The 26,030-nt window shown below is 38.2% G+C and overlaps 1 protein-coding gene across 5 annotated transcripts in view; it reads right to left on the minus strand.

Annotated features, from left to right (window-relative positions):
* Nucleotides 1–16,809: 16,809 nt before the first annotated feature.
* The window catches only part of N4BP2 (NEDD4 binding protein 2), a 68,106-nt gene continuing 58,885 nt past the window's right edge, over nt 16,810–26,030 (minus strand). For 4 of the 5 annotated variants that reach the window (XM_043438529.1, XM_043438531.1, XM_043438527.1 and 1 more), the window contains exons 16-17: nt 21,623–21,746; nt 16,810–20,218 (exon numbers count right to left, since the gene is read on the minus strand). In XM_043438529.1, the coding sequence (XP_043294464.1) occupies nt 20,173–20,218; nt 21,623–21,746 (170 nt within the window). In that variant the 3' untranslated portion in view covers nt 16,810–20,172. Of the gene's footprint in view, nt 20,219–21,620; nt 21,747–22,817; nt 22,984–26,030 lie in introns of those variants that run through there. The other variant, XR_006263747.1, reaches the window with a different exon arrangement.

Raw genomic sequence — 26,030 nt, forward strand, 5'->3', positions numbered from 1 at the left:
GAATGAGGAGACACCAGGCCATCTATCCTACCAACCTCCCAGAATCCTCCTCGCTGGAATCCATCCTGGCAGAGCGATGCATGAGTCGCCAGGAAGGACCCTGAGCCAAAAGTGATCGGCCAGAGACAACCTGGAAAGTAATCCCATCGTCCTAAGACCCGGGACCCGAGCCTAGTGGCCGAGTAGTTCTCCTGGGTTCCCCTAGCCTCCTAGTCTCTGTCCAGGCACCCTTCCCCAATAAAGTCTCTTGCTTTGTCAGCACATGTGTCTCCTCGGACAGTTCATTTCCAAGTGTTAGACAAGAGTCCACTCTGAGGCCCTGGAAGGGGGTTCCCCATCTGCAACAGGAATGCAGACTTAAAGAGGTGCTCATACAGGGTACATAACACATTATATAAAACACTAGTGATGCTCCTGTAAGTTCTTTGAAGAATACAAATAAAAATTAGAATTACTTCTACTATCTTCTGAACATGCTGCCCTCTTGAGACGGAGTAGAATCCTGTGGTCCTTGCCCCCCCTCCCCCATGTCTTCTGCCTGCCTTTGCCTGTGTTAAACTTTAGTCAAAGAATAAGATCAGAGAAATGAGAAAGGGGAAACAAAGAAAAACAGTCAAAGGAGACTAAATAATAATAATGTAGCCATTAAGCACAGTCAAGGACCTTTTGTTCTTTCTCAAGGGCGATAGATAATATTCTGAGCCAAACCCTGGGAGCGGTCTTGTAGAGACTAAAACACCAAGTGGAGAACGTAACTACATGAGGATCAGACTATACCCAGGACATGAGCTGCCACAATTCCGAGAAATGGCCGCAAGGAAATGAGAACAAATGGACCCTGGAACCGATGATTATCTGTACCTAAAACAACCAAGATGATGCTGGCCAGACCACTGATGACCAATTTGAATATGACCGCCAGAGCTGACTGCTGTTTCTACACGTAGCCCACCATGCCACCCCCACTCTGTCAGGGGAGGAGGAGTCGGCCTTTGGACAGATGTCCGCTACCCTCCTCCTTCCAATTGCTGGCATCTGAAACAAAGCAAACTTTCCTTTCCACAAACTTGACCTGTCTATTGGCTTTCGAGTGGCACGTAGCCGGACCCTACATACACGTTTCTTCAGTAACACTCTGAGGCTGAGTCATTAAAGTCCCAGGTTCTATTCCGTTCACTTTATGTGTGAGTTTGCATTCGTGTGTGTGTGTGCATGTTTGTGTGTGTACACAGAAAGCGAGGTATAGTATATAAGTGGATTTATCTTGTTTTTCAGTTGCTAAGTTGTGTCTGACTCTGCGACCCCGTGGACTGCAGCACACAATATAAGTGAATCTATATATATCCTTTTCAGAAAACAAAATTCTGTAAAGCAATTTTCTTTCAATTAAAAATAAAAAATTTTTTAAACATAAATGGGATCATACTGTAAGTACCTTTTTGCACCTTGCTTCTTTTCCCCTTAAACATACAGATGTATTTATTTATATCCTGCCTGTTTTCTGAAAAGATCTGAGTTAGTTCACAGTGAAATCACAGGCACATGATGGAAAACTGTTAAAATTACTCCAAGGACGGGAACAAGAAAACAAGGGCTAAGGGACACAGTATATTCAGAAAGTTCAGAATGAATTCATTTCATGAGGGTAATAAAAAATTAATAAGGTGCTTTAAAAGCAGATTCTTAAGTAACCAAATGCCAGACATTATTTTTTTTTCAGACATTATTTTTAAAGGGAAGAAATTAATTTTACCTAAGACAGAACAATGAAAAGAAAAACAGCCCAGACCCTCAAAAGACAGTACTTCTCACCATACACCTCCACCTGCTCCGGAGTCTGAGCACAGATTCAAGAGAGTGCCATTAATTCTCAGTTGTTTATACAAACAGGGAAGCCGAGATAATCCACAATAGCAAGTGATTTTTAAAGTACATTTCATTGGTTTTCATATATTCGGTGGATAAATGAACAAGAGTGGCTTCAAACACAACCATGAAATCCTACTGCAAAGAATTATTTCAGAAAGACCTTCCCCACAAAAAAAAGAAAGAAAAAGAAAGGCCCGAGAAACTATCCATCTCCCACAATCTTCTCAGCTCCTCCCGATGACCCCATCCATCTCATCTCTTTACTTGGTGCAAAACGGCAGATCAAAGCTGAATAATCCTCACAAATCTTTCTGCAAAGTGTGGCTGTGTTGAGTCAGATCCTTTCAGTGTGAAGGATGGGGACCATGCAAATAAAGAAAATATTTTCTAATCCATCCATATTTTCAGCAGATTGGCTTTCAATCTTCCTTTACCCTCCACTGCCTGTCATCTTCCTGGGAAAAATGTATATTAAATGGATGATCCAGGAATTTGATATCAGTTCTATGACCTTCTCCACTCTGATAACCATCATCTCCATTCTCAGCCACAAATCAAACTCTGTTGGCAACACATATTTGCATCCCTCATATCTTGTTCTCTGAAATTTCTCTCCCTACCTGCATGTCCTTCCACTTTCCCTCACATGCTCTCAGTCTGTTCTTTAATCTTCACTATTCACCTCCATTCCCCCAGTTTACCAGTCCCCTCTGGGTGCCACTCGACTCCTCACCGGGTCTGTATCTCACAGTCGACCATTGCGACTTCACGTATATAGCACTCTAAATTCTTTCTCCTTTCCTTCCCACACTGACCCCCAACTAGACCTGCTTACCAACCACTGACTCTACTTAACCCAAATGATGTCTGCTTCTCCTCAACTCCTAAGAATTTCTAGAAAAAAATCACTTAACCAATACAATATACAAATACCAGGTTTGGGGGATATTCAGATCTCAATCTGAAACCTGGTTCTGCTATTTATTACCTGGGGAAATTTGGGCAAGTGACATAACCTCTCTGAACATCTGTTTTCTAATCTGTAAAATGGGGTGCATCCATTACAATGCTTTCAGCTTAAAAGAAAACCCAACCAACCTATGTTGCTTCTCATAACAAGGTGGTTAAGATCTGTTCCACTGTAAATCAACTACACTCCAATAAATACTATTTTTTAAAATTCTACCATTATTTCCTCATCATTTAGATTTCAAAGTGTACAAAAATACAGTAAAAGTTTTGTTTTGCTGGAAAAAAATAAGAAGACTGGGGACTTCCTTGGTGGTCCAGTGGGCAGGAATCCACCTGCCAATGCAGGGGACAGAGGTTTGATTCCTGGTCTGGAAAGAGTCCATACGCCTTGGGGCAACTAAGGCGATGTGCCACAACTACTGAAGCCCACATAGCTAGAGCCCATGCGCTACAACAAGAGAAGCCTCCAAAATGAGAAGCCTCCACACCACAGCCAGAGAGTAGCCCCCACTCGCTGCAACTAGAGAAAGCCCACAGGGAGCAACAAAGACCCAGCGAAGCCAAAAATTAACTTAAAAAAAAAAAAAAGATATATTCTGGGGTTAATTCAGTGGCTCGGTGATGTCATCAAAAACAAAGGTTCTTGTAAATGGCACTTGCAGCAACATGGATGGCCCTAGTGTCATACTGAGTGACGTCAGTCAGAGGAGAAGTTATCATATGATATCCCTTATATGTGGAATCAAAAAAAAAAAATACATGATACAAATAAACTTACAAAACAGAGACTCACAGACTTAGAAAACAAACTTATGATTGCCGGGGGGAAGGGATAGTTAGGGAGTTTGGGAAGATCACGCACACACTGCTATATTCAAATGGATAACCAACAAGGACCTATTGTATAGCATATGGAACTCTACTCAATGCTATGTGCCAGTGTGTATGGGAGGGGGTTTGGTGGGGAGTGGATACATGTATACGTATGGCTGAGTCCCTTTGTTGTTCACCTGAAACTACCACAACACCGTTCATTGGCTATACCCCGATACAAAATAAAAAGTTTAAAGTTTGAGAAAAAAAAAAGGACAAAGTCCTTCCTCTTTAAGCTCTACCATGCGCACCTCACGGAGTTTGGCCTTGGAATGCTGCTGCTGCTGAGTCACATCAGTCGTGTCCGACTGTGTGACCCCATAGATGGCAGCCCACTAAGCTCCCCCGTCCCTGGGATTCTCCAGGCAAGAACACTGGAGTGGGTTGCCATTTCCTTCTCCAGTGAATGAAAGTGAAAAGTGAAAGTGAAGTTGCTCAGTTGTGTCTGACTCTTAGCGACCCCATGGACTGCAGCCTACCAGGCTCCTCCATCCATGGGATTTTCCAGGCAAGATTACTGGAGTGTATCCACCCTCTAACCAGTCACTGACAAAGGGAAATGGCAGTGCCATGATGGCCTTTTCCCTCCAATCATGATTCACCCTCTCAGGCTACAGAGGGGCCAGTCTTTCCTGAGTACATTGCCACCACATACCTGAGTAAAAAAAGAGTCAGGATAATGAGAACAAAGAATAGCTGTTAGGCTAACAACTTCTGCCACGTGGGTAATGATACCTACCTTGAGCATGGTTATAAAGATTATGTTGGCTACATCTACAAAGTACCTAATGGTGCCTAACACAAAGTAGACACGATGTTCTTTAAAGAAATCTACCAATTCTTTGACAAACTTTCCTTCAAAAAGTAGAGCTAATTCCCCTACCTTTGAATGGAGTCTATTTTTAGTCACTTGCTTCTAACAAATAGAATTTGGCAAAGATAAGGGTGTTGAGACTCACAGACATAGAGAACAGACTTGTGTTTGTCAAGGGGCAGGGCTCGGGGAGAGATGGATTTTGGGGTTAGCAGATGCAAACTACTACATGTAGAATGGATAAACAAGGTCCTGTTGTATGGCACAGGGAACTATATTCAACCTCCTGTAGTAGACCTAATGGAAAAGAAACATACAATGACGTGAGACTTCCAACAGTATAGTTGTATTAGTCACTCAGCCGTGTCCAACTCTTTGTGATCCCATGCATGGGAGACCGCCAGGCTCCTCTGGCCATGGAATTCTCCAGGCAGGAATATTGGAGTGGGTTGCCATTCCTTCTCCAGAGGATCTTCCCCAGCAGGGAATGAACCTCAGTCTCCTGCATTTCCTGCATTGCAGGCAGAGTCTTTACCATCTGAGCCACTAGGGAAGCTCAGGACTTCCAATACTAAGTCACAGAAGTCATTGCAGCTTCTGTCTGCTCACGTGGATTGTCCACTCTGGGGACAGCAGCCATGTTATAAGGGCATTTAAGCAGCCAGTGGAGAAGCTTGCGTGGGGAGAAATTGAGGATTTTTGCCAAGAAACCAGCACCAACTCACCAAGGTGGTGAATGAGTCACCACCTTGGAAGTGGACTTGCAAACCCCAAACAAGCCTTCAAAGGATTGATGCCCCAATCAACATGCTGGCTTCAACCTCATAACAGACTCCAACCTAGAATCCCCAAGATAGACCATTCCCATAATCCTAGGAAACTCTAAGGATAGTAAGTGTTTTTGCTGTTTTAAGCCACTAACTCTTAGAATAATTTCTTAGGCAGCAATAGACAACTAATACAAATTTTGGTACCAAAAAGGGGGTTCTGCTATAACAAAAAGCTAAAATGTAAGAGTAGTTTTGGAACTTAGCAGCTGGAAGAAGTTTAAAGAACCTTGAGGAGAAAATCATTGAAAAGTTAAAGGGTCTTGAAGAGACTGTTAGTGAAGCCTGTTGAGCTCTGAGGAGACTGCCAGAGAGGGCAGAGGTTCACAACTTACTATGTAGTCCAGGTAACGTGCATCTTGGTGTTCTCCTTGATAAATTTGAAGTCTGAGCTTCTTGGACCATTGCTGGGAGGTAATATGCATCACAGTTAAACACACAGGCTTTGAAACCAGATTGCCTTCGTGTGAATCCCGGTCCCATCACCTCTTGTCTGTGTAATCTTAGGCAAGTCACTTACTTCTTTGTTCCTCAGTTTCCCTCATTGGATTGTTACAGGAATTAAGTAAGCTACTCTATATAAATTTAAAAGAGTATAGGGGAGAGGAGGGGAAGGAAATGGCAAACCACTCCAGTACTCTTGCCTGGAAAATCCCATGGATGGAGGAGCCTGGTAGGCTACAGTCCATGGGGTCGCAAAGAGTCGGACACGACTGAGTGACTTCACTTTCTTTCTTTCTATAGTTCCTTTTGGAGAAGGAAACGGCAACCCACTCCAGTGTTCTTGCCTGGAGGATCCCGTGGACAGAGGGGCCTGGTGGGCTACAGTCTATGGGGTTGCAGAGTCAGACACGACTAAGCAACTAACATACACACACATAGGGGAGAGGGCAGGAGAGGGTGAGATATATGGAGAGAGTAAAATGAAACTTACATTACCATATGTAAACTAGATAGCCAATGGGAATTTGCTGTATGTCTCAGCAAACTCAAACAGGGGCTCTGTATCAACCTAGAAGGGTGGGATGGGGAGGGAGATGGGAGGGAGGAGACATGTATACCTATGGCTGATTCATGTTGAGGTTTGACAGAAAACAACAAAATTCTGTAAAGCAATTATCCTTCAATTTAAAAAAAAAAATTAAAATTAAAAAAAAAAGAGTGTCTATTTCTTTCTGGGTCCCAAGACAGAGTTAATTACGTTTGAGGACCTGCAAACCAGGATTGCAATTGAAGCCAAGAGACACTACCTTGAGTAACTAAGAAAACAGTAAACTGTTTCATGAGGGGCTATTCAACTAGGGTAGCATTTCTTAAGGTATGGCCTACCTGCATTATAATCATCTGCGGTATTTATTTAAAATTCAGAGCCCAGCTTCCTGATTCAGGAAGTCTGAAGGAAGGCAAAACTCTGTATTTTAACTGAGCATTTTGTGGATAACTATTCTGTCTCTAAGGGGCTTCCCTAGCGTCTCAGACAGTAAATAATCTGCCTGCAATGCAGGAGACCCAGGTTTGACACCTGGGTCAAGATCCCATGGAGAAGGGCATGGCAACCCACTCCAGTATTCTTGCCTGGGGAATCCCATGGACAGAGGAGCCTGGTGGGATACAGTCCATCAGGTCACAAAGTCTGACATGACTGATGCATTGTGTATCTAAAGTTTGAGAAGCTACTTTGGGGAAAGGGAGTCCAGGTAAATGGCCTAAAGATGAATCTCCTTGAACCCTACTGTTATACTTTTTAAAATTAAGGTAGAGTTTTCCATTCTTCTCCATAATTTATCCATTTTTGTTTTAATATACAAATAAGGTACATTATATAATAATGTGCATTATTTGCCATCGAGTAAAATTAATGCTCCTGAAAGACATGCTAAGTTTACCCTGGGTTTGTGGTAACCCCTGGCATAACTCTACATATTTAAGTTGACACACAAGGCTTTTGTGATAAACACATCGACCTACTTTATTTCTTGTGCATGATTTGACAAGTACCATCAGTGTTGTAAATATGTACATTTGACCATTCACCCTCCAGCTCCACTTTGAGACTTATAGTAGTAGAGGCTGGAAAGTCTAAAACCACATTTCCTAAACCCCTCTTGCTCGTAAAATTCTGAATATAAAAGAGTTTCCACCAATTAGATATACTCTTATGAATCTGGCAGGCAGAAGTAAGTTGAAAGCCATGTATTTATTGCTATTGCTCATTCTGCTAAAAAGTCAAGTTATGGGTAGATAGTGTCAAATTGAGTTGAACGGTAGAACACCTGCTGGTGTCACAGACAGTTGCATGGTGTGGGGGAAACACCACACATTTGACTGAGCAGAAGTTAGGTGTTCTATGCGAATGGTGAAGGAGGCACACAGAAAAGAGACACACAGAAAGAAAGACTGGGTTTTCCTACCGCAACCACAGTAACATCATCTCTAAAAATAGGTCCTTTAATATAATTAAGTGTCCAATCAATCTTCACATTGCCAATTGTCTTGTTATTGTCATAAAAAATTTTATACTTTTTTTCTGAACCAGCACCCAAATAAGGACTACAAATTGTAACTGGCCAATGTGCATCTTAAATCTCAATGTATCGGTTCCCTTTCCATTTGTGGGGAGGTGGTCCCTTCGTAATTTTTGAAGAGACTGTTCGTTTCCCAGTCTGTATTTTGGTGGTTGCATTCACAGTGTTGACACAACCCTCTGTAATCCCTATAAACTGAGTGTTGGATCTACAGGCTTGAACCAGTATCTGGGTTTGTTTTTGGCAATATATGGTAATTTCCACTTATTTTTGAGCACCTGATTCTAAGTATTAGATATCTTTCTGGGATAGTAGAAGTCACCAAAACAAACAAAAACCGGAACATTCTGCATTCAATCAGATGGGACCACAACTATAGAGTTAATGGGGATAAACAAACTGACCCATCATTGGGATATCAAAGGCAGGAAATCTTTCCTTACAGTATTATCCAATTGATCTTTTCATTCACTATACTCTAAAGAGATGGTATTACCAAGACCCACCTAAAAAGAAGCCAATTCATTAGCTTATTATGATAGTTCAGGTAAAATGTGTCTTGTTTTTCTCTTGATAAACTATAAGTCTGAGCTTCCTAGACTCCCTTGATTGTTGATTTTAGCTTATATAAAGCTGAGAGTAGAAAACTTCCCAAAAGCCATTTGGATAATGGTTTCCATAACTGGTCAAAATTACATGTGTAACTATACCCAAAAGTCTACTTTCATTGTTGACTGCTATGGCCAAGCACAAGTCTCTCAAGAGATAAATGTTTTACTGTTTTCTTTGTTTCTGGGAAGCATGACATTTCCAATAAAATTTGAATAGCTTAAGATCCTGGATAACTTTTTTTCATTTGACTAATCAGGCTAAGGAATTTGAGCAACCTCACTGTATTATTAGTCAGGGTTCAGATCACAGAACAAAAACAATTCCAGGTATTTTTTTCAGAAAGAAATCTCAATTACTGTAAACATTGGCGCCACCATGCAACGTTAGCATTAGCAGAAGATGTCTAAGCCTAAGTTTCTGGAAACAAGCAGACTTTGACCTCCTCCCACTGTTACAAGTTACGTATTTAGTGGATTTCATAGCAAAGGGTTCAGTTAGTCATTCTCCCTAGGTCATGGCACACTATCATCTTTGATCTGTGTAAGGCCCCTACATATTATTGATTTAATTCTGTTCTGCTGCCTTCATTTTCATATCCTTTCCTCACCGCCAGGCAAACTTTCTATTTCCCTGTGTATCACTGTTATCTGTTGCTGTGACACATGCATTGTTGCTTATATGTATTTTTAATTTACACAGTATCATGTAATACTGTTTAATTTAAACAGTATTGTGATGCATAGCTTTTTTTCGCACTCCACTGTTGTTAAAATTTGTCCACATTGCTGTGTGTACATCATGCCCACTGCTTTTAAATCCTTCACAGTACTCAATAGTGTATTATCCATCACTTTCACATTCCCCCGGTGACAAAGACCCAAATTACCTCCAAATTCCAGCATTCTTGTGAACTTGTGGAGAAATCCCTTTGGGATACACCCAGAAGTATGACTGCTGTGCCACAGGATACGTAAACATTTTAACTCAACTAAGCACTACCAGAATGCTCTTCGGGTCTTTCATAAGTGGTGCATGAGAGTAACATGTAGCATTATCCAGATTTCCATTTTGTCAAACGATTAAGTATGAGAGAATATCTCATTTTTAATGTATTAACTGTAGTTCTCTTAGTAGAAATAAATTTGAGCATCTGTTTATTGGCTTTTAGAGTCTCACACTTCTGTAAAATGACCTTACCATATTCTCTGACCATTTTCTATTAGATTTATTTTCACCAGAGTTCCTCTTATATTTGGAAACTAGTTCCTTGTCACTCAGACATTGCAAATAGTTTCTATTGTCACTCATTATGTTCTTCAGTTCAGTTCAGTTGTTTACTCATGCTCAACTCTTTGTGATTCCAGGCACTGCAGCACGCCAGGCCTCCCTGTCCATCACCAACTCCCGGAGCTTACTCAAACTCATGTCCATTGCATCAGTGATGCCATCCAACCATCTCATCCTCTGTCATCCCTTTCTCCTCCAGCCTTCAATCTTTCCTAGTATCAGGGTCTTTTCTAATGAGTCAGCTCTTCACATTAGGTGGCCAAAGTATTGCAGCTTCAGCATCAGTCCTTCCAATGAATATTCAGGACTGATTTCCTTTAGGATTGACTGGTTTGATCTCCTTGCAGTCCAAGGGACTCTCAAGAGTCTTCTTCAACACCACAGTTCAAAGCATCAATTCTTCAGCACTCAGCCTCCTTTATGGTCCAACTTTTACATCCATACATGACTACTGGAAAAACAATAGCTTTGACTATATTTTCCTTTGTCAGCAAAGTAATGTCTCTGCTTTTTAATATGCTATCTAGGTTGGTCATAGCTTTCCTTCCAAGGAGCAAGCATATTTTAATTTCATAGCTGCAGTCACCATCTACAGTGATTTTGGAATCCAAGAAAATAAAGTCTCTCACTGTTCCCATTGTTTCCCCATCTATTTGCCATGAAGTGATGGGACCAGATGCCATGATCTTCATTGTTTGAATGCTGAAATTTTAAGCCAGCTTTTTCACTCTTTCACCTTCATCAAGAGGCTCTTTAGTTCCTCTTTGCTTTCTGCCATAAGGGTGGTGTCATCTGCATACCTGAGGTTATTGATTTTTCTCCCAGCAATACTGATTCCGGCTTGTGCTTCATCCAGCCCGGCATTTCACATGGTATACTCTGCATATAAGTTAAATAATGAGGGTGACAATAGACAGCCTTGATGTACTCCTTTCCCAGTTTGGAACCAGTCCGTTGTTCCATGTCTGGATCTGACTTTGTTTCTTGACCTCCTGATTTCTCAGGAGGCAGGTAAGATAGTCCGGTATTCCCATCTCTTTAAGAATTTTACAGTTTGTTGTGATCCACACAAAGGCTTTAGCCTAGTCAATGAAGCAGAAGTAGATGTTTTTCTGGAATTCTCTTGTTTTTCTGTGATCCAACAGATGTTGCCAATTTGATCTCTGGCTCTTCTGTCTTTTCTAAATCCAGCGAACATCTGAAGTTCTTGGTTCTCATACTGTTGAAGCCTCGCTTGGAGAATGATGTTCTTCATTTGGCAGAAAACTTTAATTTTTTATCAAATGCACTATATTTTTGCCTTACAACTTTTGTTTCTAGGGTTTTAAATTCCTTTCCATCTCTACGTCACAAAGATGTTTTCTAAACTATTTATGATATTTAATGAAACCTCATATGCACCATATGAAGATGCATACTGATTTCAGAGATGCTTAACTGTAGAAAATAATGGCCAATGGCAAATATAAAAATTAAGTCTATGGTAAGGCTCATCCCATTTTCAGAAATAATAAATCAGGATTCTTAAAATTGGTATCATGCACAACTTTATAACTTCAACTGTCACAATCATCTTTAATCCTTCTGGAGCCCACATATGTATATTGTTAGACAGGAATTCAGTTTGATTTTAATTTAGATCCAGTTCCCCAATCTCAGAAGGCAAGATTATAGTATTTTACATTTAAGTATATTTGTGCTTTTAACAAAATACTCTTTATCAGACTAAAGTAATTCTTCTCTATTCTTAATTATCTGAAATATTTTACCATGATTAAGTATTGAATTTTATCACATCTCATTTCTGTATCTAGGAAGTTAATCATAAATGCCTTTTCCTTTTTTCTCCCCCTTCTGTTAATGTGGTAAAATAATAAAATATAAATCCTTGTATTCCTGAAAAATTCACTTAGTTGTGGTATATTAACCTTTTTATATGCCACTGGATTTATTTTTCTAACATTTTGTTAAGATGTCTGCATATATGGTCCTTAAGAACATAGGACCATGTTTTATGGTCTTTTATGATTTTTATGATTATGCTTTAATCAATTTTTTACAACAAAGATAGTTTGTAAAGATCTGTTTCTGTTCTCTTGTCTCTACTAGTCATCACTCTTGCCATATATGACAAACCAACAGCTAATGTCATGCTCAGTGGTAAAATCTCACACTGCCAAAGGCTGGAGTTCAATCAGCAGTCAGGGAACTAAGATCCTACAAGTCAAACATACGTGGCAAAAAATGAAGGAAAAAAGAATAAGACAACACTGCCTCCTCTCACCACTCCTTCTCAACACAGGACTGAAGTCTTAGCCAGAGCAATTATGCAAGAAAAGAAATACAAGGCAACCAAATCAGAAGGAAGTTAAATTGTCTGTTTGCAGATGATATCATTTTACATATAGAAAATTCTAAAGACTCCAACAAAAACTGTTAGAACTAATAAACAAATTCAGTAAAGTTGTAGGATACAATATCAACATACAAAAAGCAGGTGTGTTTCTCTACACTAACAATGAACTACCTCACCAAAAAATAAAACAACCCCATTTACGGACCTCCCTGGTGGCATAGTAGACAGGAATCTGCCTGCCAATGCAGGGGACATGGGTTCAATTCCTGGTCTGGGAAGATTCCACATGCTGCAGAGCAACTAAGCCCTGTGCCACACAGCTTCTGAGCCCATGAACCACAACTACTGAGGTTATGGGCTGCAACTACTGAAGCCCACAAGCCTAGAGCCCATGCTCTGAAAGAAGAGAGATCACCAAAATGAGAAGACCACACACCACAACGAAGAGTGGCCCCCACTGGTCGCACACAACTAGAGAAAGCCCATACAGAGCAATGAAGACCCAGTGCAACCAAAGAGAACACAAAAACAAACAAACAAAATCCACTTACAATAGCATCAGAAACAATAAATACCTAGGAATAAATTCAATCAAGGAAGTGAAAGGTATATACCATGAAAACTGCATGAGGCTGATGAAAGAAATTGAAGATACAAGTGGAAAGATTATTTCATGCTCATGGATCAGAAGAGTTAACATTAAAATGTCCATACTATCCAAAATCATCTATAGATTCAATGTAAGGAAGTAAGGGTCAGTCACTCAGTCGTGTCCGACTCTCTTCTATCCCATGGATTGCAGCCCACCAGGCTCCTCTGTCCATGGGATTCTCCAGGCAAGAATACTGGAGTGGGTTGCCATTCCCTTCTCCAGGGGATCTTCCTGACCCAAGGATCAAACCCAGGTCTCCCACATTGCGGGCAGATTCTTTACTGTCTGAGCTACAGGGAGGAACCAATGTAGATTCAATATAATCTCCATCAAAATTTCAGTGGAATTTTTTCATAGAAACAGAACAATCCTAAATTTTGCATGGAACCACAAAAGATCCTGAAGAGCCAAAGCTATCTTAAGAAAGAACAAAGCTGGAGACATCACACTTCCTGATTAAAATAACAAAGCCCAATAGTAATAATCAGAACAGACACAGACCAACAGAACTGAACAGAGAGCCCAGAAATAAACCCAATGACACCCGACAAGAATAGGCAAGGGGAAAAGGATACTCTCTTCAATAAATGGTGCTGGAAAAATTGGATATTCACTTGCAAAACAATGAAATGGAACTCCTATCTTACACCAGTCACATAATTAAATTTAAATCAAGATTACCCAGAGAAGTGCTCCAGAACCTATGAATGGTGTAACTGTATGGTTATACATGGACTAAAGTCATGAATTTGCAGTGTTTAACCTTTTTCCTACACAGTCATTAAAAAAACAAAAAATCAAGAGAATAAATTTCAAGTTTACCACCTCCAGAAAGAATTACTTATCTCCCCTCTATGCTTGCACAATTTTTTATACATAGCTTCTAATTCTCAGGACATTTACATACTTATATCCCCCTACCCTAGTTTGGGCTTCCCAGGTGGAACTAGTGGTAAAGAACCCGTCTGTTAATGCAGGAGACCTAAGAGATGCAGGTTCAATCTCTGGATCAGGAAGATCCCCTGAAGGAGGGCATGGCAATCTACTATAGTATTCTCACCTGAAGAATGCCATGGACAGAGGAGCCTGGCAAACTACAGTCCATAGGGTCGCAAAGAGTTGGACATGACTGAAGCGGCTAAGCACGTACACATGTACCCCAGTTTACTTGGCTTTACATCACCTGTACCAAGTACTGAGCTTGTATACATGGATGGATTAAAGAATGTTTAAGAAAACACAAATGTCACTATACAAATATATTAACTAAACAGTATCGCTAGAAATAACTTACATACTTAATCTAGTTGCCACAATTGAGTCATTAGATCAAAAGTGATCCCATTAGCAGTTAAGTCATCAACTGAAAACCCATTCCATCAGCAATGTTGTTTGCTATTTGAATATTTAAGTTAAAATACATACAACTGTGAGTTCCTTTGTTATTCCTAGCACATAGTAATCAACAAAGACTTGTTGAAAAAATTAATAAGAACTAATTTTCACATTATTTGCACTCAATAATCAAAAATGATATGGCAGAGACTACGCTTCATTCTCTTCATATATTTTTTTCCTCCAAGAGAATGCCCAAATTTTAGCAGAACATATGGTAGTATGAAATAAAGACAACTTCCCAGCCTCTCTTGCAGCTAGATGTGACCACACGACTGAGTTCTGGCTAGTAAGATGTAAGTGGAAGTGTTCTATGGCAGCTTCCACAATTCTTATGCAAAAGACCACTGGCATTTGCCCATTGCTCCCTTCTCGTCTTTCCTCCAAGAGAATATAGATGTGATGATTAGAGCTGTAGCCACCCACACTGCTTTAGGAGAATGAGAGCCCTCCTTGGATCGGCTAGATTGACGAGCTAAAAGAATCCTAGATCTTCAAAAACTTCATGGAAAAGAGCATGCCCATCAGTCCTGGACTCTCTTTATATTTCTGAAATTTTAAATGAAGAGAAAAATCAACTTATCTTTGCCATTGGAGAAACCCATAATAGCAGCTTTATCCTCCTGGATAAAGGGGGAAGACAGATTTATAAATGACAGACTTTCACAGACATACACTGTGGAGCCACATCTCTCTCAGTTGGGGATAACAGGATATTATCTCTTTTTCAGCAATTATTCTTACTCTTAAGACAGATACAGTTGCTCTATACTAGGAGTCAGAGAATTCAGGTTGAAGTCTTACCTCTGCCACTAACTAGGCAAGTCTATTCAAGCTTTTGTAGGACATCTATGTAATAAAATTCCCTTGAGTCTTAAAACATAATGCGTATGAAAAGTGTCCCACCATATAAATTACCGTACACAAAATAGTTGATGAAATACCTGTAGAGAGAAGCTCCGTCTGTCTCAATTGGTATCCCCATTAACAAATGTCCAATAAATACTTGTTGAATAAATATTTTTAAGTCCTTGCTAAATGCATAAATTATTCTGTTTCGGAGTTTAATAAAGTTCAAAAGACTTTAATATTAATTAAAGTATTACTTGAATCCTGTAGAGATACAATTCTTAATTGTGACATCAGTCAAAAGACATAATGGTATGAGAACATAAACCTAGCTAACCCATTTATCTGGTTCAAAGGCAGACCCCTATTTGCTACAGTAGTAGTAGTTAGTTGCTCAGTCGTGTCCAACTCTTTGTGACCCCAAGGACTGTAGCCCACCAGGCTCCTCTGTCCATGGGATTCTCCAGGCAAGAATACTGGAGTGGACTGCCATTCCCTTCTCCAGAGAATCTTCCTGACCCAAGGATTGAACCCAGGTCTCCTGCACTGCAGGCAGATTCTTTACCATTTGAGCTATAGGGAAGTCCTTTTTTGTGACAGCAAAATAGTTTAAATTAGAATAAAAGTTGTGGTATAAAAACAAAAAACTTTTTGACACTTTTCCCTTGAAATTACAAGTTCAGTTCAGCTCAGTCATTGTCCAACTCTTCACGACCCCATGGACTGCAGCATGACAGGCTTCCCTGTCCATTACCAACTCCCAGAGCTTGCTCAAACTCTTGTCAATCAAGTCGGTGATGCCATCCAACCATCTCATCCACTGCTGTCCCTTTCTTCTTCTGCCCTCAATCTTTCCCAGCATCAGGGTCTCTTCCAATGAGTCAGTTCTTTGTATCAGGTGGCCAAAGTATTGGAGTTTCAGCTTCAGCATCAGTCCTTCCAATGAATATTCCGGACTGACTTCCTTTAGGATGGACTGGTTGGATCTCCTTGCAGTCCAAGGGACTCTCAAGAGACTTCTCCAACAACACAGTTCAAAAGCATCATTTCTTCGGTGCTAAGCTTTGTTTATAGTCCAACTCTCACATCCATACATGACTACTGGAAACACCATAGCTTTGACTAGATGGACCTTTGTTGGCAAAGTAAAGTCTCTGCTTTTAAATATGCTGTCTAGCTTGGTCATAGCTTTTCTTCCAAGGAGCAAGCATCTTTTAATTGCATGGCTGCAGTCACCATCTGCAGTGATTTTGGAGCCCCCAAAAATAAAGTCAACCACTGTTTCCACTGTTTCCCCATCTCTTTGCCATGAAATGATAGGACAGGATGCCATGATCTTAGTTTTTTGAATGTGGAGTTTTAAGCCAGCTTTTTCACTCTCCTCTTTCACCTTCATCAAGAGGCTCTTTAGTTCCTCTTAACTTTTCTGCCATAACGGTAGTATCATCTGAAACTTCTTTGTGTTGAGGATGGGGTGGAGCGGAGTGACAGAAGTCCTCTGTCTCATCCTGTTGTCTGTCCTGCTGGTCTTTACTGGTCCATAAGAGTGTATGCTTTTGCAAATGAAAGTTAGGAACACTCCTTTGGTTTTCCTTTCTGCTGGTCACATCCTTCCCCTGAAGCAATGGGAGAATAAAGGCCTCACTGCTTGAATGGAGGGGAGGAGGAGCAAAGCGGAGATTGTGACCATGTGAAATATTAAGTTACACATAAAAATGTACTTTAATATTTAAACCACTAACCCCACCACACTAAATAAAGGATATCCTCACACTGAGCAGTGGTTAAAGTATTTTATTAAATTAAGTATGTAATTTGCAAATGGTTTCATAAGAAATTTTAAAAGCAAAGTTATAAAACAGTTTCAATAAAAAAAGTACAGAGTTAACAGCAAAATTACATTTTCTTTATAGTACAAATAAAAGGATTTTGTTTCTAATAGACTGTCTGAAAATCTTATAATATATTCTCCAACTGACAGGTGCAATATTATATTTTAATGAGAAGTCTCATGGTTAATTCTCAATCATATGTTAATAAATGGGTTCATCATTTGGACCATAAAAGTCATTTGCTCAACTTTAAGGAAAACAATAAAATTTGTCACCATATAATGTGAAGTTATAAAAAGCTCTTCGGGGTATAGATGTATTCTAGCCTTATTTCTCTAACAAATTTTGCAAAGAGACATTAAGTAACACTGTAAACTTGAATTACATTTAAAAATAAGCACCATTTACATACATTCTACCTAAACTTACTTTACCTTTTAAATGACAAGGTTTTTTGGCCACACAAACATTTAAATCTGTTTTCTTTACCATGTAAAGAAAAATAAGCAATATTTAACCACAACACAGAAAAATTATCAAACTTCACCTCAATTGCACAATGAAAAAGCAATTGGAAAAAACAGCACACATTATTTTTGTGTCATTTTTATACATTGTATCATTTTCTTAAATTGAGAGCAGTTAAAACATTGTCAGAGCAATTTCCTGAGTTTCAAAGTTTCCAATTTCCAGCTCAGAAATAACCAATCTTGCTATTATACATGTCTTTTTTCTAAGCATACAAAACACTGGAATTTAAAAAGGACAAAATAAAGGATTGGAAACAATCCAACAGAAGTATTTAGCTTTTCTCTCCAAAATGTTATAATACACAAGACACTTTAAAGGGTTAAGTCGGGGTTTCTACTATACGGTATGTCCCACATTTAAAGGCCTTAAAATTACAGGCAGTATTCAAACACTAATACAAAGAAACCTCAACTTGAAATAATATAGAGATACATGAACAGCCAATAAATGTTTAGACAAAATACTTCCATTTCTCATGTTTAAGGAAGGAAATGAACAGACTGAAAATACTGTTAAGAGTCCCCTCTGTCCAACCCCACTTTCCCTGCGGTTTTGACATTAGTGCTCATCTTCCCCTGGGAGATACTGGTAAGAGACTATTGAAAGAATATAACTGTTATTAAAATCTTCCAAAATTACAGACCTGTTATACTTTTAAAATATTAATAACTTTGCAAAGAGCCATTCTAGTAAGTCATGTATTAGAACAAATATACCAAAACATACATGAAAACTCTGATAAGCCCCACATTATCTTTAGTTTTGACACATAGGATTTAGAAATGAGTAAAAGAGAAAAATTTGATAATCCTCAAACTCTGTTTACCTTTGGCATACAGGATTTAGAAACACGCAAAACAAGAAAAGAGCCATTATAAAATTTTCTTTCATAATTACATGTTGCTTAAACTATACTAGATGGTGGGATAGAAGCCAGTTTGGTACTAAACACCTTTATAAAAACATTTATAATGCTCAAAATTTCTCCATATATTTTATGAATGATGATTAAGAAGAAATGCCCTAGATTTATCAAAATAAAGCATAAAATCAGAGTTGGTACAGTTCAAAACATAGGTTCTTTGATTTCTGCCTACAAAATACCTCACTTCTTGTTCTTTTTGACTGCTCCCATATTAATCATAATAACTAATACTGAAGTAAAGTCTAGTTGAAGCACTCAAAAAGAGATGTCTTTTTTTAAACTGGGATGAGGAAATACAGAAACACAGAAAATGAGTATGCCGCTGCATACGCTCAAATAATTCTAGGTTTTAGTACTGTTATACACATTTCTTAAATCATATCAATTTATACACAGAAAGGTTTTATTTCGTTAACAGTTGTAGTTTTATAATTAAATTTGATGAAAGGAATTGTTTTATTTTTAATGTATACAACTCTTCTAGACCTCACAAAAAACATATGCCAAACTGTTGGCATTTTTTTTAACAAATTACCACAAACGTAACAATGTGAATAATACTTCAACACCAGTCACTATTTCTAAGTAACAAACATATATTTTTATGGAAATAAATTCAATGATATGGCTCTTCTTTTACAAGCATGCTTTCGTGATATATAAAAACATGTTTCTGAATTTTATTTTCATTAAGATGTCTGCTCTTCTGGGAATTCTTTTAGTAACAGCGCAATCCTAAATCCTATCACCTCTAGTCCAAATAATTTTTAAGCTTATTAAAAATCAATACAGTTTTTTGCTAAAACCAGTATGTTGAAAATACCCTTCATATCCAAAGTCAGATTTATTTAAGCCAGCATCTCATATTGGAAAAGTATACTTTATCACACTAAACTTGTGTAAAGGAAGTTATAACTGACAAGTATACTAACAGGGCTTTTTCAGCTGACCAAGAAAAAAGAAGTCAGTGAAAGTTTCCTTTCAGAAAGTTGGTTCTTTTTAAAAAATAAAGGTAAAAAACATTTAAATTGTAAGAATTTCTTTTATGACTATATCAAAAATGTTTTCTATATCTGTTTTAAGTTAACAGGATTTTACCTACTCTAGTTTAGAAATTACATGCCTCAAATACAAAATATAGCTCTTTAGTACGGTCTTCAATAAATATCACACAGGCAGTGCTCTAAGACTAGGCGCAGCTCTAGAAGACAGCAGCGCTCCTTTGAAAACCTGTCTGCCTATGGAAGGTATAAAACTGAAACATAATCTCAGACCCCAACTTCGCTTCTAGGAAATGTACACACCCAGAAAGAAGGAACAAAGGTAAGCGATCACAACCACATACAAAGCAGAAGGGCAACAGAGTGTCTTCCTTCCTGCAGAATATGGCAAAATGACTGTTTCTATTGTTTTGAAATCAAAAAGCACTCAAAGGTTTCTGTTAGATCTCCTTTCTTTCAGTACTACTACTACTACCAGATCTCAAAGCACTGTAAATACCTCTCATTGAAGCCTTTAAGGCTTTACGAAACGTCAAACAATTTATATAAAGGTAACATTTTCTGTCTGAGAAAGTATCAGAGCATTTCAATCTTTAAAACCACAGCTGATAATTTTCTTAGACATCTGGTAATCAATAAAAACTCTCTTTAATATCTTCAATAGATAATATATTTGGCATTTGATTCAGTAAAAATTAAACTTCTCTTGAATTTTGAAAATCATGTTTTTCTGTTTATAACTGGACATCACTACTAATAAAACATACATTTACATAAAACTGACTAAATCACTGCAAATAAAACTAATTTTAAGCTACAAACTGTCACACTTTTTAGTCAAGGATGTTTATTTTACTTTAGCATGACTTTCAAGCACCCTGGTTTAATTTCAGAGAACCTGCAAAAATAAAAAAAGAGTTAAAGATAAAAATTTCAAACTGATCAAGAAATATATCTTGTAACCAATTCTAAGTGCCTATACCAAACATAATATTCACTATCAAAGCACTCTCCTTTAAGTTAAATCAAGGACTAACATCTATGCTTGTGTTCTTTTTAATCTACTGTCAAAATAAATGCATGACTAAGGCTGGGGATTACTCCTAACAACAGTTATTACAATTTAAGATTTTTAAAAATTCTCAAGCCTGATTTTGACGTTAATGAACAACAGTAAGCTGTATGAAGGATATGATGATGTCTGAATTACATTCTCTCTCTGCATTATAACAGTACCAAATAGAAACTTCCATAGGTAAGTCTGATTTATCAGAACATGAAACTTCCTCCGTGTGAAATTTAAAGAAACACCACCAGTCTCTAAAACAGATGATTAATTCCAATATGATAATGTTCTAGCCTATTTCTTTTGTAAAAGTAACCCTAAAATGTCATCTGTTCTCATGCTCAGAATTAATGCTACCACCTTCTATAACATAGCCAACATTTTATTACATGACATAAACAAAACAGGCTGCAATAACTGAAACCAGAAGTAATGGAAGGAGGGCACTGGGATTCCTCAGGGAAACTATCCATCAACAAGTCTTTCTTCTTGGACTTCTCTTGCCATTGGCTGTTACTGAATAATAATCACTTAATGAAAAAGGACATTTCATATTTGCCAGCTAAGACCAATAGCGGCACTTAATTTATGAAGATGTATAAATTCATAACTGACTAGAGATTTCCACTAAAGTTTAAATACATACAAATTATAATCACATTTTAGCAGGAGCTCCAAATTCTTCCAAAACCCATGTACCAAAACATGTACTTCTTTTCAAAAGAATTAAACAATAACCTTAGGGTGGGAGGAAAAGGGGACGACAGAGGATGAGATGGTTGGATGGCATCACCAACTCAATGGGCATGAGTCTGAGTAAACTCCAGGAGTTGGTGATGGACAGGGAGGCCTGGCATGCTGCAGTCCATGGGGTCGCAAAGAGTCGGACATGACTAAGCGACTGAACTGAACTAAACTGATGATATGTATAATCTATCTTGAATTATATATAAAAAAAAGAATATACTTATTTTCTTTTAAATTTTAAATTTATGATAGAAATAGCTTTTTCAAATGACTACTTAAACAACAAACAATTTTTCTTTCATTTCTGGTTTACTAGACATCATAAATCTAGAAGGGATGTTACATATCATAATTTAATCACAAATTTGTGGCTAAAATCAGATGGCTAAATTTAGTAAACTATCTTAACAACTGTTCTGAGCATACTATTAGTATTTACTATCTGCATATGGGCAACTGCCATTATCGATAACAGAAATCTATACTCACCTAAAGTTATGGCTTGTGAGGTATTTAATGACGGCTGGTTTGATGCGAGCAACTCCTCCCTGGCTGTGGTTTCCTCTCCCCGTTATCACAGAGAGATAGGGCTTACCGCCATTCTGCTTAAATTCTGTTACAACAGGAATTGGAACAGTTAAAATTTATTTATCTTACATTCTCAACAGAAAACAAACCTCTACTCAAACACATATGAAATTGTTTTCATGAGGATTTAAAGATTTATTACTTGAAAAAGTCCGACACTGATGTTTTTAAATGTATGTTTCATCTACACTTTTAAGTATGGAAGCTTCATAGCAATTGATCCACCTAAAGACTTGAGTGGAACCTGAGTGGGGAGAGAGACATGCATGTGCTACCAGAATTTCTCTCTGAAACAATGATGACAACAATAATATTAACAATACTGAACAATTATTACACACATGGAATCAGGCATCACTTTAAGTGACTTACATTTATTAACTAAGAATCTTTACAACAACTCTACTAAATACCCCGAAGCCAGACAGCTTTGATCTTTATTATAAGCAGCTCTGCCACTAAATGACTGTGTATTGGGACCATGGACAAGTTTCTTAGCCTATCTGTGCCTATTTTCTTGTCAGTAAAATGAGGTATGAGGCAACTGCTTTATAGGCTATCACCCTCAGGAATAGCCATTAGCAAACCCATTAATTATAGCATGGACTGCAGTCTTACTGTTAAAGATAATCAATTATTAACGTAAGAAAGTCTTCCAAATAAATGATTTTAAAATATCAAATGAACCTGAGCCTCTTAAAAGACCATAGCTCCTGCTTTGGAAATGAGCCGGTGAAAATCAAGTATATAAATCTGAAAGTAACAGCTACAATAAAATAGCAACAACAAAAAACCTGTTTATAATAAGAATTGATTTAACACTTCAGTAGGTATTCACTCCTCAGTTTTAAATAGCACAAGTTATGACCTTTAGCATAAAATACATATACCCATAAATATTCCATACTCTGTTCATTTAGTTGCCATAAGACTGCTGTTGCTGCTAAGTCACCTCAGTCGTGTCCGACTCTGTGCGACCCCATAGACGGCAGCCCACCAGGCTCCCCTGTCCCTGGGATTCTCCAGGCAAGAACACTGGAGTGGATTGCCATTTCCTTCTCCAATGAAGGAAAGTGAAAAGTGAAAGTGAAGTTACTCAGTCGTGTCTGACTCTTAGCGACCCCACGGACTGCAGCCCACCAGGCTCCTCCATCCATGGGAGTTTCCAGGAGTGGGTTGCCATTGCCTTCTCTGGCCATAAGACTCTAGCAGATCCACAAACATTGTTTTTGAAGTCTCATATCTCCAAGGCAATATTTAGTCTGGAATGAAAGTGGACATGTTGCTCTTGTATTTATAATTCCTGTTTAAACTCATTTAAAGCATTTCTCAGATTTCTTATCATTTCAACTGTAAATATTTCAGTATGTATTTTAAAAGATAGACTCTCTAAAAAAAACATAACCACAATGTCACAATCACATCTTACAAAGTTAAAAGTAGCTCCTTAATGTTTCGAAAAATGGCTAAAACTGTCCCCCAATAGTCTCAAAAACATATTTTTACTGTGATTGGTTTGAATCAGGGTTGAAACATGTCCACACATTGTATCTGGTTGATGTATTTCATAGGGCATCCCTGGTGGCTCAGACGGTAGAGAATCTGCCTGCAATGCAGGAGACCAGGGTTTGATCCCTGGGTATTTGGTTGATATACCTCTTAACTTTTAAAAGGTTCTTCCCCCTGTGTGATGGGGTTTTTCAATTTGTTGGGAAAATAAGATCATTTATCCTAAATATTTACAGCCTGGATTTTGTATCCCCATGGTGTCATCTAACATGTTCCTCTATTCCCTACAAATCCGAACAAAGCAGTAGTCAGATCTAAAGGCTTTATCTGCTTCTGGTTATTTGGGGGCAAAAAGCTTCATGGGTGGTTGTGGTATATATATTTCAATCAGAAGACACAAAAGGGTCAGATTTTTTTTTTATAATCCATCCCTAATTTTGACCATCACCTTTTACAACTAAAAGCAATGTGGGACAGAGCCACAGATTGTTCCCCTGGACACGTTTCTGTTCAAAAATACTACCATCTGGTGGTAACCAACCGTAACTACAGGTCACCACAGGTAGCGTGCACAAGATGGGCTTTGGCTTCCAGAGAAGGTTTGTATCTTGGGTCTGGCCAAGCATCACCTTAAATAAGTTATTTAACACTTTCATTCTCATAATTTTTTCTACTGAAATGAAATTCACCTAACATAAAATTCACTATTTTAAAATGTACAATTCAGTGCGGTTTAGTACATTACAATGTTGTGCAACCATCAACATGATCTAATTCCAGAACATTCCATCATCTCAAAAAGAAATTCTGTGCCAGTTAGCAGTCAGTCTCCATCCCTGGCCTTCCAGTCCCAGAAAACAATAATGAACTTTCTGTTTCTATGGATCCTATTCTAGACAATCTATATAAATGGAAATCATAACATATGTGGCCCTTTGTATCTGACTTCCTTCACACTGCATGATCCTTACAAGGTTCATCTGTGTTGCAGCATGTGTCAGCATTTCGTTCCTTTTTATGGCTTAATTATATTCCACTGTATCGATACACCACATTTTGTCCATTCACCAGTGAACAGACATCTGGGTTGTTTCCACCTTTTGGCTATTATGAACATACATAAGTTTCTGTATGGATGAATTATGATTTCAACTCTCTTGTGTACAAGCCTGGGACCAGAACTGCTGGGTCATATGTTAACTCTATGCTTAACCTTTCAAGGAACGTCAACCTTTTCCACAGGCTGCACCATTTAACATTCCCACCAGCAATATATGAGGGTTCCAATTCTCTGAATCCTTAATAACATTTATTATTTTCCATTTTATTAAACTTACTAAGTCATCAGTTTCCTTATCTATAAAATGAGAGGAATACCTACTCTTTATTCAGTCACTTACTCTAAAGGTTTTTAAAGTGTTGAATGGAAAGCAGAATATACAATAATGATTCAATAATTATCTTTGACTCAATTTTCGGCCAAAAAGATGGACGTTTAGTAATCAATTATAGGGACTTCCCTCGTGGTTCAGTGGCTAGGAACCCACCTGCCGGTGCAGGGGACATGAGTTTGACTCCCAGTCAAGAAAGATCCCGCATGCCATGGAGCACCTAAGCTCGGGCATCACAACTACTAAAGTCGGCACACCTGGAGCCGTGCCCCAAGAGAAGAGAAGCCGCTTCAATGAGAAGACAACGAGAAGCCTGCACACCACAATGAAAAGTAGCCCCGACTTGCCGCAACTAGAGAAAGCTCACATGCAGCTATGAAGACTCAGCACAGCCCCCATGCAAAAAGTCAACTCTATAAGAAGCTTTTTATAAATACTGTGATACGCAAGAGTACTAGCAGAGGTTTTTAACAGGCAGCCTAATTTAGTCTGAAGCCAACAAGCGGTAACATAGATAAACATAAAGAAATGGAAGAGAAGCGAAACACAAGACAAGGATGAAGACGCAGGGCAGAAACAACTTTGTAGGGGTGTGGGGAATTATGCTAAATGAAACATGGCAACCTTATCACAGTGCTAATCATGTAACTAGTCATTCACTATCATCTATTCTACTAGACGGCAAACTCCATAAAGACGGGAATTGTGTGTCTTTTTCACTGCTTTATCTTTGATGTCGAGAATATAGAAGATGATCAAGTTTTTATTGAGTAAATGATATATTCATCCTCTATAGACAAAATATTCCCTTATAATACTTCTATATAGGAATTTTTCTTTTCTCCAGATTAAATAATGTATTTAAGCTGCTCTTAAATTTTCTCTTATAATCTTTGTTGCTGTTTCCTAGATTTTCTCCAAGATTTTCAAAATTATATTTAAAAAACAAGTGGGGGAGGTAAATCCTCTACTCTATCAAAGAATGTCTGCTAATAAACACAGAAGGAATACAAACTACAAAACACCATTATGGAACCACCAATAAAATAACTGATTCAGACAAGGATCATAAGGATCCTTACGATCCAAAATCGTAAGGAAAAATGAGAACAGCTGTATGAAAAGTTATTCACACAGTCACAAAGAATCAATCACCAAAATTTACTAACTGATTACAAAGGGAGAAAAAGTACATTTACAAAGCAAAATCTGATATGATAGAGTTCCACACCTCAGCTAAGAAATCAAACTTAACACCACCAATAAGGGAAAAGTGACCATTTATGTCTTCTAATGAGTTCACCAAGGATGACCTAACATCACCTATGCAGCATTTTTACCAAGAAAATTTTAAACTGAATCTAGCCGCTAAGAAACAATCAGACAAATTAAAATTGTATGACAATCTA

Source organism: Cervus canadensis, chromosome 19 (genome assembly GCF_019320065.1).
Source record: "Cervus canadensis isolate Bull #8, Minnesota chromosome 19, ASM1932006v1, whole genome shotgun sequence".
In the NCBI taxonomy this organism is placed as follows: domain Eukaryota; kingdom Metazoa; phylum Chordata; class Mammalia; order Artiodactyla; family Cervidae; genus Cervus; species Cervus canadensis.